Source organism: Brassica napus, chromosome C2 (genome assembly GCF_020379485.1).
Source record: "Brassica napus cultivar Da-Ae chromosome C2, Da-Ae, whole genome shotgun sequence".
Taxonomy (NCBI): domain Eukaryota; kingdom Viridiplantae; phylum Streptophyta; class Magnoliopsida; order Brassicales; family Brassicaceae; genus Brassica; species Brassica napus.
In genome coordinates this window covers 35,835,675-35,853,774 of record NC_063445.1, presented here as the reverse complement: position 1 = coordinate 35,853,774, position 18,100 = coordinate 35,835,675, and the positions used below count along the sequence as shown (strand labels likewise).

Sequence of the window (18,100 nt, the reverse complement as noted above, 5' to 3'; positions counted from 1 at the left end):
CTGCTTCAAGGCGCTGTCGTATTTCTCGACGAGATAGTTCATGCTCCCATCACTCTGCAAAAACGATAGAAGAAGCTCGCTAAGTCTAGGGAATATCATTTTTGGTCGACAAAAAGAAAGAAAGGGAGAGCGCATTACCCGCGTCCTAGTAAAAGCATCATCAATGTATTCATCCTTGAAGTAAAGATCCCCTATCGGCGGGAGCTCCATCGTCCCGCCACGGATTTGGCGCGTCAGCTCTGCGCATTGGAGGGGTTAAAGACCAGGAGAGTCTTCTCCTCGTACGAGAACTGCACGCGGTCTGGGAACTCAACCCTCGCCCTCTTTGCGAGCGAACCTCCAGACTGAGAACCTCCTCTCGCTGCCGAGACAGGAGTAATCCTTTCACTCGCAGCAGAATTAGCCCTCTCACTCGCAGCCGACTCGCTCCAAGGTTCACCTCCAGACGCCGAGGCCCTCTTTCTTTTCTCGGAGGGGGTTTCGGAAGAAGGGCTCCCTCCCCTTGCATTATCGCTAGAAAGGGCCCCATCGACAGACGTATGTGCCTTATTCTCGACAGATCTGCTGCTCGCCTTCTTTTTAGGCCGTCCTTCGGGCACTTCCTCATTTGGACAAGTCTTCGAAGGGCCATCAGCATTACCTTCTCGCTCCCCAGCAGACTCCTCCCGAGATCTCTTCTTTCCTCCCTTCTTCTTCTTCTTCCTCGAATCTTTAAAAGCTTGGGCGGACGACGGGGCTCCTTCGAGAGAAGCGTTCTCATCAAGGGGCGCAGATTGATGCCCTTCAGCGGCAGTTTTCTTCGCCTTTGTTTTCTTAGTCGTCTTCGTTTTTGGACGTGGAGCGGACGGCTCCACATTTACATTCTCGTTGGCCGGGCTAGGCTCGACCGTTCCCGAAGTAGCAGCACTAGATGGCTTCTTCGAGAGAAACTGTAGCTTCCCCTTCAGTAGGGCACTCAAGTCCGGGACTCCCTCCATCTCTCTAGCTTTGTTTAGCAGTTTCGGTTATTTCCGAGTAAACAGAGAGTGACACAATTTACGTGGACCAGGAACACAAGGAAGTCTCGACTCCCAATCAACTGCAAAGGACGACCAAAATATAAGATCAGTACGAATCATCAACCAATTATGACGGCTAAACTCGAAGAAGATCCTCGCGACAGACTTACCTCTTGCAATTCTAGCCTGTTGACGACGTATCCACTCTCGACTGAGATCCGGCCAACGAAGGTGGCTGTGCGCTGCAATTGCCTGAGGACTCTCAAAGAATTTCTCCGGGTATACGATTGTAGTCGGATGGCGAACTGCAAAACAAAGAGGAAACGGTTAGAACCAGCGAGTAAAACACGACTCCAACGGTTAATTTCTACGAAGTTTTTTATTCCAGAGAATGCGGTAGTCGTCCCCGGGTGGCTCTTCGAAAGCATGTTCTTCAGACTTGATGTAGAAGTACGAACGCTGCCAATCTTTCGTCTTGTTTGGATAACCAGTCAAGACGTTGTAGTTGGAGCGCATCTTTACCGAGAAAACCCCGTTCGGCTCAGCCTTCGTGAAAGTCAGCTCCTCGAACACTCTCACACTCATCGAGATGTCTATCTCCGCTGCCAAAACCATCAGCATGACAGCGATGCGCAACGACCCATTCAACAGCTGAGGGATCGCGATATCTCGACGAAATGCGTATGACATCACCAACCACGGGATTGGAAACCAGAGTTTCGTATGATCTCCAAAGTAGGACTCATACACGCATTGATAACCAACTGGAGGCGGCCAGGGCCGTTGCTCCGTAGAAGGGATGATGTACGTAACTCCAGCGCCGCCGTTCTTCCTTAACAAATCTTTCACCGTCTTGTGAGAGGAGCAAGTGCTGAAAACATTCTTCCATGATTGTCCTTTGGCTCGTGGGTCCCGTAGCGCTTCAGACGGCAGCAGAGGAAGCTCCTCGAAGATCCCACCAGGGTGATAGATCGTAGGCCGGCAATCCGTCTGATCAAAGTGAATCCTCCGACGAGCCTGTCTCAAAGGCCTTGGAACTTGGCTTAATGCTCCAGAACCGCCACGTTCCGAACTTCCCGAGCCGTCACGTCGATCTTCTCGGCCATCGCTCCCAATATCCTTACTACTGATCGCGTCACTACTTCTACCAACCTCGACCGGACCAGCGGCTTCCTCGTAAATCTGCCTGTGGGATTCGGCGACTAAAAGACGCTAGGATAGACCCATGTTCTCCGTATCCCGCAAGGCATCGCGATGGATCAGGTCGAACTCATCCAACAGGCTACCATTCGCTGTCATATCTTTAGTCGGACTCGGAGTAGTAGCAACGGCCTTTCCTTTCTCCTCGCGCGATAGTCGACTCTTCGGGACATGTTTCCCGTTCCAGGGATGACTAGACCGACAATCGAGATGCAACTTACCCGAAACGGACTTAGAGAGAGAAACAAAAGTAGCTAGAAGGGATACCTGGATCTGCAGAGAAGAATGATGAAAGGGAAAGGAAGAGACCTATTTATAGTAAACACGGAGGCACACTTCCCAAACGCAATCATTAGGTCAAGAATGGCCTAAATGGGCCTCAAAGGCCGCCTACGTGCCCAATAATCTACTCTCGACGGTTCGGCTTCTCGACCAAACCGGATCCCAGTTTGCGGTCAAACCAAAACCAATCTCCGGTTCGTACCCAAACCAGTTTCTGCCCTCGAAACGGTCAACGATTGACTTCTCGAAACGGTCAACAATTGACTCCTTGGACGACTGGAACGCGTTTTCTGTCGCCAAAATAGCAAGCGTATAGTAAACCAATCTCTACAACTTAACATTACTCGATCAACGAGGGGCGACCAAACACGCCTAACGATCGTCGAGAGAACCGAGGAGACGCGCTTCTGTGATCTTTTCTACTTGACCGACGAAAGACAGAACACGCCTAACGGTCATCAGGAGAACCGAGTAGACGCGCTTCGGTGATCTTTTCTACTCGGCCGACGAAAGATGGAACGCCTCTTGCGCTAGAACTTGTTATCCGAACAAACCTGACCCACAAATTCACTGAGACCGCCACGCCGCTCACAAGTGAATTGGGGGGGGGGGGGACTTATTGTAGGAGATGGATCATATCCCTCCACAAGGACCATCAAATAACAAGGTCTAGCCCGCTAAGCGAGGAATTTACTCGGTTCGGCGAGTAGGTTCATTGGCTCGGCCCCAAAGTGCTTTTAGCCGACGACGAAGCCGACTAAAAGTATATGGCTTGAAGGGACCCCCCGAAGGCCCATATACTCGGCCTTCTTGGATAAGGCCCAAGAAGAAATATTCGGACTAGGGCATACGAGGACGGGGAGCTTATAAAAGGAGAAGACGCAACAACAAGAAGGGGATCGACACTTTACACACACAGACTGAGCGGCTAGATCTAGGGTTTTAGTCTCTCTTTATCTCTTACCGCTTTGTACCTTTCCGGTTAGCTCCCTGAGCACCGGCCTGTCTCCTTAACCTCTTTGTCACTCTTGTAATCCCTTGGTCAGATCTAATAAAACGTCTTTATTCATCCCACCTTCGAGTTCTTTCAATCTAGTCGACTGAACCCTGTACAAACAAATAGAATTATGCTTTGACAATCAAAACAAGTAGCAATTTAAGACAAAGATTCAATTTTTTACCTGTACATTTCGTCCAGGTACGACCCACCATGTCTCATCAACCCAGTCGAGATGAACCCTCAACTGCTCTCTCTTAAACAAAACAATATCAGATGGTTAATTGAACAACACCAGAAACTTGTCATCTCCAACCTGTTTGAGGACAAGACCAACCCACCACTCATCATTATGATCAGCGTCCAGGATGGAGCCTTCCTTTATCTCGACCCGATCTTCGTAGCGATTTGTCGGAATGGGACGAAACGAGGCTTTGTGGGTGAAAACGGTAAAAGGAGTCAACGAGTCATCCTTAAGCACCCTGACACACCGTTGTCGGAATCTGGATCTCGGTTTGGTTTGCAGTTCTAACTCGATAGTGGCACTGTACCACACTTTTTTGAAGCGATTATTTGTATAAGTGATTTCGACTTGACAACCTTCCATCAAGGATAGTCTTTCGCTAGGTAGAGACCTTATGCTTGATTACTCACTCACTCACAGCGCCACAGCAAAAGAATAAATCGAACCTTCTTTTTTTTTCTTGTAGAAACACTGAGATTGGAAGAAACTCTAAAACCCAAGCGATAAGTAAAAGACCAAAGCTGATCGGTAAAACCCAACTATCCTAGGTGCTAGTAGAGCTGCAAACCCCGGACCTAGCTAGTTACCAAGAAATCAGAGATTAAGCGGGAATTAATTAAGACTTAATTTTTGTACTTTTATTACATTTATATGTGTATAAAACAAGTAAGTCGACTTCTCATAATGAGGGAAAAAGAGGTGAAATTGTGATCTATATATAGTCTCCTTCGTAGTAGAGACTTAGTTAAGTATTTGAACTTTTTAATAGGCCTAAAGATATCTTCATAGTTTGCTAATTATTTTAGTCGGAACGATTAATTTAATATTGGGCTGACTAATCGCTAAATGGGCCGATTAATCGGGTTATTAAACCGACTAACTGGCTGGCAATTTTTTGGTCCGAATAAGGTAAAGTCGCGGCAGCTTATGTCCGATCAGCGATTAGACGGACGCCTAGGCGGCTAGGCACCTGAATTTTTGAACAGGGGTAAAACCAAGTAGGGCGTTAATCTGATATGGCCTAGTGTCTCACAGAAAATTCTATATCCCCCCCCCCCTTCCCTGCCCATTTTAATCTAAAGTGTGTTTCTGAGAATAATTTGCCAAGAGAGGACGAGAATTGAAGACGTCTTCGTCATAGTTCCAAGAAAGCACGAGTGAGTATAACTAAGGATGATGGTCTGATGGGTTCCAAAAACTCATCTATAAAGACAATCAGTTGGAATTTTCGAGGGATTAGGAACGATCTCACAGTTCGACGCCTTATGGAAATGTGACAAAAGCATTGCCCATGACTTATAATCCTTTCTGAGACGAAGTACAGCAGGCTCCTATTGCAAAACATTCAGGACGACTTAGGATTTGATCTTTTGTTTATTGTTAAGCCACTTAGCTTCAGAAAATGTTTAGCTTAGTTTTCTATGGATGAATTTTAAAGAAATGCTTTATTTTCAAACAACAGAATGATTGACGTTGAGATAGTCATTGATGGAATAAAGTCTTTATGACGTTTTTTTATGGTGACCATGTGTTAGAACGTAAATATCAAGTTTGGGAACATCTTACGCTTTTTTCAACGACATGAACTGGACCTTGGTTTATGATTGGAGACTTTAGTGAAATCACTGATCATAATGAAAAGGAAGAGGGCAGACGATGCGTTGATAGCTCGTTTGCCATTGAAACAGATGCTAAGGGACTATGGTATGTTGGAGTTTTCATTTACTTATGTTGGAGTTTTCATTTACTGGGAATGTGTTATTCAGTGTAGAAAAATGAGAAGGAAGAACAGTTGTTAGATGCCGATTAGACAAAGATGTTGGAAATGAGAACTGGGATGAAAAGTTTCCTCATTCTGTTGTCAAGTACATGTGGTTATGGGGATCAGATCATCGTCCGGTCCTACTAGAAATTCTTGCTAAACCAACAAAAATGAAACAAACTTCAAATTTGATAAAAGGTAGTTGGATAGTGAGGAACTAGGGAAAGTCATTCTTGACGGATGGAAGTGTTCAAATCTCCCTCCTGACTCAAATAACATCGAGCTTATTTCGAACTGCCCCAGAGGCTTAAGCCAGTGGAATAGACGGCACAACTTGAATTTAGAAAAACTTGTGTATGATCTAAAAGAGAAGGTCAAGGGTTTATATTCGAACGATGATGCTACGACTGAGGAAATAGCTGAGGCCTTAAAGGAACTCTCTGATGCTCTTAATGCATAGAAGATGTTCTTGAAACAAAAAAAAGTCAAGTATTTTTGCTAAGAGAAGTCAATATAAACACAAAGTTTTTCCATGCATTAACAAAGCAAATAAAAGCAAGGAATAGAATCACTCAACTTTTAGATGCGACCAAAAATATTGTCGAGGATGAGGAAGGACTGCTAGCCATTTCTACTAGTTATTTTAGGCAAATATTTGAATCATCTAACCCAAAAGATATAGAAGAAGTGCAATCCGAGGTATCGACAACAATCACTGCGATAATAAATGATGATCGTACAGCCCTGGTCACAGAGTGGGAGGTAAAATTGGCACTCTTTACTATGCACCCAAAAAAAAACTCTAAATCCAAATGGGATGACAGCTATTTTCTATCAGAAATCATGGGATGTCATAAATGAAAATTTGACCCTTATGGCTAATTAATTCCTTTTTGATGGATCAATGGCAAATGGTCTAAATGATACCAATATCTGCCTAATCCCAAAGATAACGAAGCCAACAAAAATGTTGCAGTTCTGCCCCATTAGCTTATGCAATGTTAGTTATAAGCTAATCTCTAAAGTCTTTTGCCATAATTTAAAGAAGGTTCTACCAGACCGAATCTTAGAAATCCAATCAACCTTTATTGCTGGAAGACAGATTATGGATAATATTATGATTCCTCAGGAAATGTTTCTTGCACTACGAACGAAACCAAGTGGACGAACTAAAAGGATGGCCACTAAGACGAATATGAGCAAAGCATATGACAGGATGGAGTGGTCGTTTATTAAAGCAGTTATGAAGAAAATGGGATTCTCTAAAGCTTGGATTGAATGGATAATGCCTTTCATAACTCGTCTAAGTACAAGGTACACATTAATGGTCAACCAAGGGGAAATATTATCCTTGGCATCCTACCTTGTCTTTGCTGATGATAGTCTTTTCTTTTGTGAGGCAGAGCCCCGTGAATATAAAGAAGTGATGAAACTAGTCAGAAAATATTGACAAGCATTCGGCCAATGTATCAACTTTGAGAAATTTTCTTTACTCTTTGGTAAGAGGGTCGGTGGAGATGTAAGACAATAGATTAAAGATACACTTGGTATCCAGAATGAAGGAAGAATATGGACATGCTTAGGAATTCCAGAAGATATATGCGGCTCCAAATGCAAGTTATTTGCATTTCTAAAGGATAAACTAATGAATAGAGTGAACGGATTGATATGTAGATGTCTATCAAAAGGAGGGAAAAAAGTTCTAATCAAATCTATTTTGTTAGCTCTCCTGACTATGTTATGTCTAGCTTCTTGCTCCTGCTAGAGATATGTGAAAACCTCGCAAGTGCCATTTCACAATTCTGGTGGAGTTCGAATCCACAAAAGCGATGGATTCACTGGGCAAAAATGGGAAAAACTCTATTTACCAAGAGAAGAGAACGGGACTGGTTTCCGTATGATCCATGAGTTTAATCTAGCTTTATTAACAAAGCAACTGTGGCAACTTGTCCAATACCCTAATTCATTATTGCCTTGAGTTTTGAGGGGAAAATACTACATAATGAGCTCACCTTTGCGAATAAGCTCTATAAACAATCCATCCTATGTGTGGACTAGTATTTCAGCGGCACATAAACTACTGTTACTGGGAATTACACAAATAGTTAATTCTGGATATGAGGTTAATATTTGGGAGGACCCTTGGATCCCTACCACACCGTCTAGGCCGGGTCGACCTACTGCCCTTGTGTTGCACCCGAAAATGCGAGTTAGTGACCTTATTAATGGAGAGTCAAAGGAAAAGAATGTTGGATTACTAAAGAATTATGTTTTCCTTGATGACATACATAAAGAACGGCCAATACACAGTTAGATTTGGATCTGGTTAGCTCAGAACTTACTGAGAACTGAGGAAGGGACGAAGGTCCTGGAACCCAGTATAACTAAGTTCCAAGCCTTTGCCTGGAAAATTAAAGTCCCACATGTCATCTTATGTGGCAGTAACGAGAAAACTGACACGCCGTAATATGAGATGTGGTGAACCAGAAGAAACTGTTAGTCATGCCATATTTGAATGTCCTCCGGGTCTGCAAGCATGGTCACCATCAACAACACCATCCAGCCCTATGATATACCATGGAATTTACCACATTTAGACCATGGTATATGTCCTATTTAGAATCTATTATATAGGTTCTGAGTCTATTTTAGAGTCTTTTCAGATTCAGATACTTTTTGGAGAACTTTGGTGATTATGGAGCTTTTTGAGGTGCAGAGCTGCACAAATGAGTCAAAAGTTTAACTATAGATGGAGAGAGCTTCCCACCGTGCGATTGAGCCCATAGTTTGACAAAAGATACATCTTTGAGTTAAATTTCCAATGTCACCTGCTTGAGGTCAAGCAGCATCCTATAGCAAAAGTTATGCTCGTTTTACTGAAGAGTGGTACGTCTGTCTCGCGAGATGAAGCTGTCGAAGATATGAAGGAGTGTCGATCGACAACAAATCCTTGGTGTCACTTGACACTGATGCCAGAAGATGGACATAACCTATTTCATTAACGACTTGGGCCCAGAAGTCACCACATACTACCAGAATGCCCATGGCCGACCTAAAACCATATTTATGTGTTTTTTATGCTATTGTTGACGGCTACGCTTTCTTTACTTTAATTTATTCATAGTCTTAGGTTAGGAGAGAAGAAAGGAACTCTTTCAGAGTCTTGTTGGATCTCCTTTGTTTTTATTATTGATTTTTATTATCTTATTCATTAATTCATTCTATGATTTTTTGTGAAAACTATCATGTTTAAGTAGATCTCCTGTTAGGTTTAGCGATTAATTAAGGTTTTGATGGATTAGGCAAAATTATAGAACTGCTAGGTTGAATTCAAAATACCGTTTATTAATATTTGTGTTTTAGAGTAGCTAAGTGATATACCATGGATTTTATATTTTTTTAGCCATGGTATACAAGTGTTTTAAGAGTTATTTGTTATGTTTTGGAGTCTTTTTAGAGTATTTAAAGGTTCAGGAGTGTTTTGGAGATATATGGTGATTTTGAGATATTTTGGCGCAAAATCGAGAAGAAACTCGTAGCTGCCCATCGAACCAGTCCAGAGTCGACATTTAAAGTCAACTGTCGATCGACCAACGACTCTTGTCGTCGATCGATAGGGAAGCGCGCAATGCCCGACTTGGTTCCTAGCCGATTTATGGTCCAAGTTCCACATCATTTACAAGATTATCCCTGGCCGACTTTAGCCTAATATTTATGTGCTCTGCCATTATTTTGGACAACACACGCTTTCATATTTTCTACTTTACTCAGCAAATCATATTTAGGATTTTTAGTAGTTTGGAGAGAATATCCACGACTTCTTCAGAAATTTGTATTGGAACTCCAGTTTTTCTACCTTATTCTATCTATGCAATTTATTCAGATATTTGCTATGTTCTGCTTTGCTATGTCTGAGTAGTTACATTTGTTAGATTTCAGGTTAAGAGTAAGGTTATGAGGGATTAGCCCAAAATATAGATACGCTAAGGTGATAGATTTCCTTGATAAGAATTGTTATTAATGCTTGTGTTCTAGAGTAGCTAGCTAGAACCCTGAACTTATGATAATTAAGCGCAATCGAAAGCATGGTCTCTTACCTGAATTAATTTCCCTGAGTTAGGATTGCTAGAAACAAGCGACAGCTGATCTATCAAACTAGTGAACCTATCGAACAGCTCGGTAACACTTGACTAGGTAAACATCCAGGGACACTAGTCACATTGTGTCGATCGACGTTCGAACTATATCAACAAGCGATGACTGAGATATAGACTTAGATCAATATGATTTATTCACACGCTGAAGCTGGAATATATTGCAATTAGATTTCGTGTTCTAGGATTGAAACCTTAACATTTATATCACTATAATCTCAATTACCTGAAACCCTAAATCTAGCTATTTTTCATAAATTTTACAACCTCAAATCAATCAATTAACCGAACAACTGCCTTGTTCACCTCTGCTATTTACTGTTTAATTGCTTGCCTAGCTTAATCTTAAACTTTTTAGGGTATATTGTGTGGATTTGATCCCTAAGTACTACGACTAAACCTCTTATTTGAGAGAGTAAAGTCACTCCTTGGGGTAATTTGAGTGATATGACTAAGTAGAATCCTAAACTTAGGATTGTAGACAACTACGACAGTAGATTCTTCACCAGAATATATTCTCTTGAGGTAGGATTGCTAGAAACAAGTGACAGTTGATTTAGTAAGACTAGTGAACAAATCGATTAGATCGATAACGCTTGCCTAAGGCAGTGTCGATCGACATTCGTACCATCACATCGATCCACACTCGATCCGTGTTAACATGCGACAGCTGAAATACTGAACTTAGTCATGATAAGACTCACATGCAAAAGCTGGATATCATTGCATTAGACATCGAGTTCTAAGATTGTCATTCACATACCCTTAGCATATATATCTCTATAGTTCTGATTGCTTGAAACCTTAGATCTAGCTATTTTCTCATATTGCTTACGACAACCCAATCAATCAAATCGCTTTACTTGTTTAATGGTTTATAATCTATTTGTCTAGCTTAATCATTGATTACATTGAGTTTATTGTGTGCCCACGCTCCCTGTGGATTTGATCCCTATTGTTACAACTGAACATCTTATTTGAGAGAGAAAAGTTGCTCAAAGGGTAATTTGAGTGATATCACCCTAACATTTTTTCGTTACCAAGTATTTATGCCAATATGGACTACCTTTTCTGGAGTAAGAATAGCATTGTCGAACCAAAATTAGACATGGACCCTTATCCCTGGATAATTTGGTATATTTCAAAGGTTCATAATGATAAAATCTTTTTAGGGATAGATATGGATTCTTTGGAGCTAGTCCAATATTCGGAAAGTGAATGCCAAACATGGTTAATGCAAATGAAATGGTAACCCTATTCCACAAGAGCAGAATATTGAGGAATCATAAGTCATAAGCTTGAAAAATATATGTATGGTGGATGGTTGCGGTTGGGTTTAGAGGGATACCTTGGGTAAGATTCAAGTTATAGGGACACGTAACTTTACGGAACTTAAGACAGCGAGGGACTACTTTACATTCAGAAGTGGTAGCAATGCGATGAGAGTATGCTACAACACTCATCATGTCAGAGCTTTGGAACAGACGTGTAAGGATCTGATCGTGATGATAAGGGACCCTCACGCTTGGCCAAGCTTTGCAACAGAATTGAAGGCGATAAAGACAATGGAGATATGTTTTCCGAACTTCAAGATATCTCATATCCCAAGAGCGCAAAATAGAATTGCTGACTCGTTAGTTAAGGCTGCAAGATCTTTTTATCGTGAGCTTTGTTACATAGATTGATTTATTCCGGTCTGTATTTCTAAATCCCCCCAATCTTGAGTAATAGAATAGACGTTCGTTGTCAAGAAAAAAACAAAAATTATGTTCCATTTTCCTGTTTCAAAAATAAGGGTTGGGACTAAGGATTTTGATATCTGATTGGTTGAGCCCATATTCACATCACTAGTCACAGTAAAGTGAATCAATTAAACTCAAACTTTTACACATCTAAAATTGCTTCGTCACTGAGCCCATATTAACATCGCTGGTCAAAGTAAAGTGAATCAAATAAACTCAAACTTTTACACATCTAAAATTGCTTCGTCACTGAGCCCATATTGACATCACTGGTCAAAGTAAAGTGAATCAAATAAACTCAAACTTTTACACATCTAAAATTGCTTCATCACACTCTTAAAATAAATAAATGTTGAAACTGGAACTACACGATAATCATCAACATATCAAATTTCAAGTGATATTCATTCCTCTCTGGAATTTACTTTTCTCACACGTACCGTCAAAGGAACTTCCCAATATCTGTCTTATACATTGTTTACGCCAATCAAAAGTAAATTCTTATTCTTTTTCTAGCAATCCTAGACAAGTAAATCCAAAAAAGAAACAGAGTAATGAATACTTGGATACTTCTTTTCTCAAAAGGCGAACCCTACAAATGCTTGTACTTTATAGCAGGCTTTGTTGAAAATCGTTATGCCAATTTTTGAACAAAACCTCAAATCACAATTTAGAAGAGATTGAGAAAAGCTCATGGTAAGATGACAAAACATTAAATATACATCAACACCTGCGAGTCTTCTTTTTTTTCAAAGATCATCACCTCACCTAAAAAAACACAGCTAAGGCAACTCGATAGACACTTCACAGGCGGGGAACAAAGAGAAATAATTGCAGAGGTAAGGCTAAAAGACAGCCTAATGTGGTCCTCAGAGTCATTAATCGTGCGTTCAACATAGCACTTTTGCTTTAGCAATTGGAACGATGAGTGTAAATCTCATTGCAACTCATCATTGGAAAACCAAGCAGCACCAAAACAATCTACCTAAAAAGCGATGCTTTTTCTTTAATAAGGCGAAATAGAAAATAAAACTGCATTCTTAGTAGCTAAAGTTAAAGTCAGATCCAGTTTAACGACCGCTCGTAGATACACCAATAGGAAGCTAAGAAACAAATGAACACTTGCACTCAAACAAGACAATGTACATACAAATCTATAAGAATGCTACTCCTAAAATCCTTATTAACTCAAAAAGAGACCACCAAGGAAGATAAAACCAGATTATGCGTGAAACAACATCAGAATTTCAACACACAATCAGAAAACAGACGAATTGTTCTTCAGCACAGTCATTCTCATACAAAGAAACTATGCAAACTACTCCAACAAAAATTCAGATTCCAAATCCTTTCAGAGGCAAGCATAATCAGTTTATACAAAGATGTTAGGACAAAAATGCTTGAAAAAAAAACAAGCATGGAATCTGGCATATACAATCAAAAGTTGTGAGCATCATGCATCCCAGATCTAATTTCAGGACCGACAGATTACAGCTAAAAGATGTCGTCTGGTTGAGGAGCGGCGGAGAGAGCAAGAGGACGATTGTGGGATTCCTCGTTGTCGTCGTCATCATCATCGGAGGTCGAAAGGTTGACGCAGGCGCAACGCTCGAAGGATGCGTAGAAGGCGGATATGACGGTTGTGCTTCTAGAAAACAGGTCTCAAACGTATGAAAGTATAAACTCGCAAAAGAACAACTCTTCTTATTAATATCTTGTGGAAACTCTCTAAAAACCACAAGCTCTCAAAAACTCATAAACTCACACTTTTGGATCACCTCATGATCTCTCTTTGTATATCTCTGTATCTATCCTAATCCTATTAGTAAACACATATTTAGATAACTCCTAAACTAAGATAACCCTTATCTTCTTATTCTCCAACTTCTCTTAGGATTAGGATAGCTTCTTTCTCAAGCTTTCTTCAAGCTTACTCCAACATTTTTCCTCATAAGCTTGAAGCTCTCAATCTCTAAATCTTTCATGCCAATGAAGTCTCTCATCTCTTTAAATTTGGTTCTTCCTAAAGCCTTTGTCAAGATGTCTGCTTTCTGTTTCTCTCCTGGTACATGCTCAACTCTTACTTGCTCGTTTTCCACACACTCTCGAATGAAATGGTATCTCTTGTGTATATATTTGCTCCTCCCGTGGAAAACTGGGTTTCTTGTTAGTGCGATTGCGGACTGATTGTCGATTCGAATGGTGACTCTTTCACATGACTGATCCGTGATCTCACTCAATAGGTCTTGTAACCAGATAGCTTGTCTTGCAGCTTCTGTTGCCGCCATGAATTCAGCCTCGCAGGATGACAATGCAATTGTGTCATGTTTCTGTGAGCACCACGTGATCAGACTGTTTCCAAGATAGAAGATGTGGCCTGTTGTACTCTTCCCATCATCTAGATCAGACTCAAAGCTGCTGTCACTATAGCCTATGAGCCTCAGAACCTTCTGTGTTGATCGCTCAAACACTAGTCCATAAGAGACACTTCCGCGCAAATACCTTAAAACTTGTTTCATCGCATTACCGTGTGATTCCCTCGGGCTCTGCATGTATCGTGACAAGACTCCAACGATATAGGATAGATCAGGTCTCGTGTGGAGAAGGTAGCGTAGGCAGCCTATGTTTCTTCTGAACCTTGTTGCGCCGATCTCTCTCTCATGCTCTGCTTTTGATAAATTCAAACCAACCTCCATTGGAGTTTGAACAGAGTTGCATCTATCCATCCCATCTTCTTCTAGTATCTTCGTCGCATAGCTCCTCTGCACCAATGTAATTCCATTCTCATGTTGACATACTTCTATGCCAAGGTAATACGTGAGTTTGCCTAAATCGCTCATATCGAACTTGCTTGACATGTTCTCTTTAAAATCTTGGATGATCATATCGTTGGTGCCGGTTACGAACAAATCGTCCACGTAGACTGCAACTATTAGTAACTCGCCATTTACCTCCTTGCGATAGACCGAGGGTTCTTTAGAACACTTCCTAAACTGAAGCTCGCAAAGTATCTGGTTCAACTTGTTGTTCCATGCCCGTGGCGCTTGCCTCAAACCATAAAGTTCCTTATTAAGCTTGTACACCTTTCGTTCTTCTCCTTTCTTTTCGTACCCCTCAGGTTGCATGACATAAACGGTTTCTTTAAGTTCTCCGTGCAAGAACGCTGTTTTAACGTCTAAGTGGTGCACCTCCCATCCGTTTGTTGCTGCTAGGTTGATGAGAAGTCTTATCATTTCAAGTCGTGCCACAGGTGCGAAGACTTCTTCGAAATCAATCCCATGACTTTGAAAGTAACATTTAGCAACTAATCTTGATTTGTATTTGTTAATTCTTCCATCTGAGTTGCGCTTGATCTTATAAATCCACTTCAACCCGATTGGTTTTGCTCCGTATGGTAGGTCTACTAGGATCCAAGTGTTATTCTTCTCTATGGAATGTATCTCTTCCTCACACGCTTGTCTCCATTCCATTGAATCCTTGGCTTCACAGAAACTTTGTGACTCATTGTTTAGGTACATTAGTATTTCTTCTCCGAGTTCTTCAGCAAGTAGTATGTAATCTTCGAGATACTTAGGCCTTGTATGTTGCCTCTCTGATCTCCTTAACACTTGTGTCTCTTCTTCTATCATCTCTTCATTATCTACTGTATCAGCGAGTGGTTGTGTCAAGGGTTCCTCGCCACTACCTTGTTCCAGACGTAGCTGTTCTGTTTTCTCAATATGATCATCGATTCCATGATTTCCAAAGCTCCCAATCGTCACCACAAGCTCTCCAATGCTCTGTTCTTCTGCACCGTCTGTGCTCCAGTTCCATCCTCTTGACTCGTCGAAAACAACGTCTCTGCTAACTACTATCTTCCGAGTTTGAGGATCAAGTAGACGGTAAGCTTTTGATCCTGGCTCCGTCCCTAGATGTACCAACATACGTGCTCGATCATCTAGTTTCTTCAGAAGCTTTCCATCTATCTTTGTGTAAGCTATGCACCTGAACACACGTAGATGATCAACACTCGGCTTCTTTCCTCCGAAACCCTCGTATGGCATCTTTTCTTTCAAGGCTCGAGTAGCTACACAGTTCAGAAGGTACGTTGAATGTCGTATGGCTTCACCCCAGAGATAGTTTGGCATATGCATGTGCTTCAAAATACTTCTCGCCATCTCCATCATGGTTCTGTTTCTACGCTCTACCACTCCGTTCTGTTGTGGTGTATACGGTGCTGTCAAGTGAAGTCTGATGCCTGAGAGGTCACAGAAACTATTGAACTCTTTCGAAACAAATTTTCCTCCTCTGTCGGTTCTGAAAGTTCCTATCTTCTTTCCTGTTTCTTTCTCTATCACCTCCTTGAGTTTCTTAAACTTTTCGAATGCTTCACCCTTTTCTTTTAATAGTATTGTCCACATGTACCTTGTGTTATCATCAATACCCACAAATATATATCTGTTTCCAGTAGATGTTCTTGGTGATATAGGTCCACATAAGTCTCCATGAAGCAATTCTAATACCTCTGCTGCTCTGTATGTGGTGGCTTTCGGAAAGGGATGTCTCGCTTGCTTACCAAGCAAACATGAGCCGCACACTTCTTTCTCGATAGTTATATTTGGAAGTCCGAGCACCAGCTCCTTCTGTATCATGCCCTTTAAAGACTCAAGATTTATGTGACCTAGACGAGAGTGCCAGCGGTTTGACTCGGTGCTTGAAGATAGGTACAGACGTGCATTACTCCATATGCCCATGTAAACCTTATACAATCTGTTCCTTGAACGTTTTGCTTTCACAAGTAGTTTTCCATGCTGATCATGCATTGTTAACTTTTCTCCTCTCAGCCTTATGTCACAACCTGCCTCTGTAGCCTGACCTAGAGTTATAATATTACTCTTAAGGTCAGGAATAAAATAGACATCCGTCATCTTCCTTGCATCTCCGTTCATATCTGTGAATGCAATTGTTCCCTTGCCTTTAATGTCTATCCTCGAGTCATACCCAAACCTTACCTTTTCGGTGATAGTATTGTCGATTTTTGAGAAATATCTTCGATCTCCAGTCATATGGTTGCTCGCGCCGTTATCAAGATACCATATGTTTTCTCCTTTGGTGCCTGTTTCGTACTTCTCAGGTAGGACGTTCTTCTCGTTTAGGAAAACAACCTCATGCATCATAAGCTCGTCAGCTTCTTGTGTATCGGTGTTATCGGATTCCTGAGTTTCCCGTAGCTTGAGAAGAAGCTCCGGACATTGGGCTACAAAGTGACCAACCTTATCACATCTAAAACATGTTATCTTGGATGCATCTCTTTCAGTATAGGCTCTTCCACCATGGAATCCTCTTCCTCCGTTATATCCTCTTCCTCCATTAAACCTACCGCGTCCTCGTCCTCTGTAAAAAGAACGTCCACCCCTACCTCTTCCTTGATAAGAATTTCCATAGTAGTATTGGTTATCTTGTGATCCACGGTTTGATTGATCTTGAGATGTTCGGTTTGCTTGGCTACTTTGTCCATCGTTTACATATATTAGTTTTGATTGATCTTCTTCACCATCCTCGTCATCAAGAATCATCTCTTCATATGCTTTTAAACGTCCAATGATCTCCTCAAAGTTTGTTGTATTAAGATCTAACATCTGTTCAAGCGAGGCGACCATATGAATGTATTTCTTTCGAGGTAGACTCGAGAGAAATTTCTTCACAAGTTTCTTATCTTCAATGGTTACGCCTAATGCAGATGATTTTGCAGCAAGCTCGGACAGCTTCCCTCCGAAATCGTCGATGGTCTCTGTCTCCTTCATCTTCAGTCTGTCGAATTCATTCGTTAATGTCTGTAATCTGGCTTCTCTTACTCGCTCAGGTCCCACGTATCTGGCTTTGATGGCATCCCATACGTGCTTGGCTTGGTTAAGCTCCCCTACTTGCAATATAAGGGATTCTGGTATTGACTGAAACAATAAAGCAAGCTCTAGATCGTTTTTGTCAACACTCGCGGTTTCATCTTTTATTGCTTCCCAAGCCTTATGCACCCGTAGTGTTACTTTCATCCTTAATGCCCACATTGTATAATTCGTTGAGGTGAGCATAGGACACTTGATTGAAGAAGAACCCCCTCCTTCCTTTAGCCTACCGATCGCTGGAATTATTTCACTCATGTTCTCTGCCTTGCTCTGATACCAACTCTAGAAAACAGGTCTCAAACGTATGAAAGTATAAACTCTCAAAGTAAGAACTCTTCTTATTAATATCTTGTGGAAACTCTCTCAAAACCACAAGCTCTCAAAAACTCATAAACTCACACTTTTGGATCACCTCATGATCTCTCTTTATATATCTCTATATTTATCCTAATCCTATTAGTAAACACATATTTAGATAACTTCTAAACTAAGATAACCCTTATCTTCTTATTCTCCAACTTCTCTTAGGATTAGGATAGCTTCTTTCTCAAGCTTTCTTCAAGCTTACTCCAACAGTGTTGACCCAGCTCCCCGCCTGATCGAGCTTTTCCAGCGAAGCCGTGCTCAGATTAGAGGAAGTGGAGTTGATGCTACTGTTGTTATCCATGGCTACTCGATTCGACTGAATCTTCGGAAGACCAGTACCGTGATTGAGGATCTTTGCGTAGGGATTAGAATCGAAGAGAAGGAGACTGGGGATTTATTGACGATGCGGGAGAAATGTTAGACCATTTCCATTTATGATAGGGAAATAGCTAGGATAGCCCTATGTCACAAAT

General features: G+C 41.4%; 1 protein-coding gene across 1 annotated transcript; it reads right to left on the bottom strand.

Moving 5' to 3' along the window:
• Nucleotides 1–233: 233 nt before the first annotated feature.
• LOC125582363 (serine/arginine repetitive matrix protein 1-like) lies at nt 234–977 on the bottom strand. Its single transcript, XM_048749029.1, has one exon. It carries the CDS (start codon nt 975–977, stop codon nt 234–236), a length of 744 nt encoding a protein of 247 aa, XP_048604986.1.
• Nucleotides 978–18,100: the final 17,123 nt, after the last annotated feature.

Excerpts from the sequence above, each read along its gene's own strand:
- LOC125582363 (XM_048749029.1), bottom strand. The coding sequence starts at position 977 with ATGGAGGGAGTCCCGGACTTGAGTGCCCTACTGAAGGGGAAGCTACAG.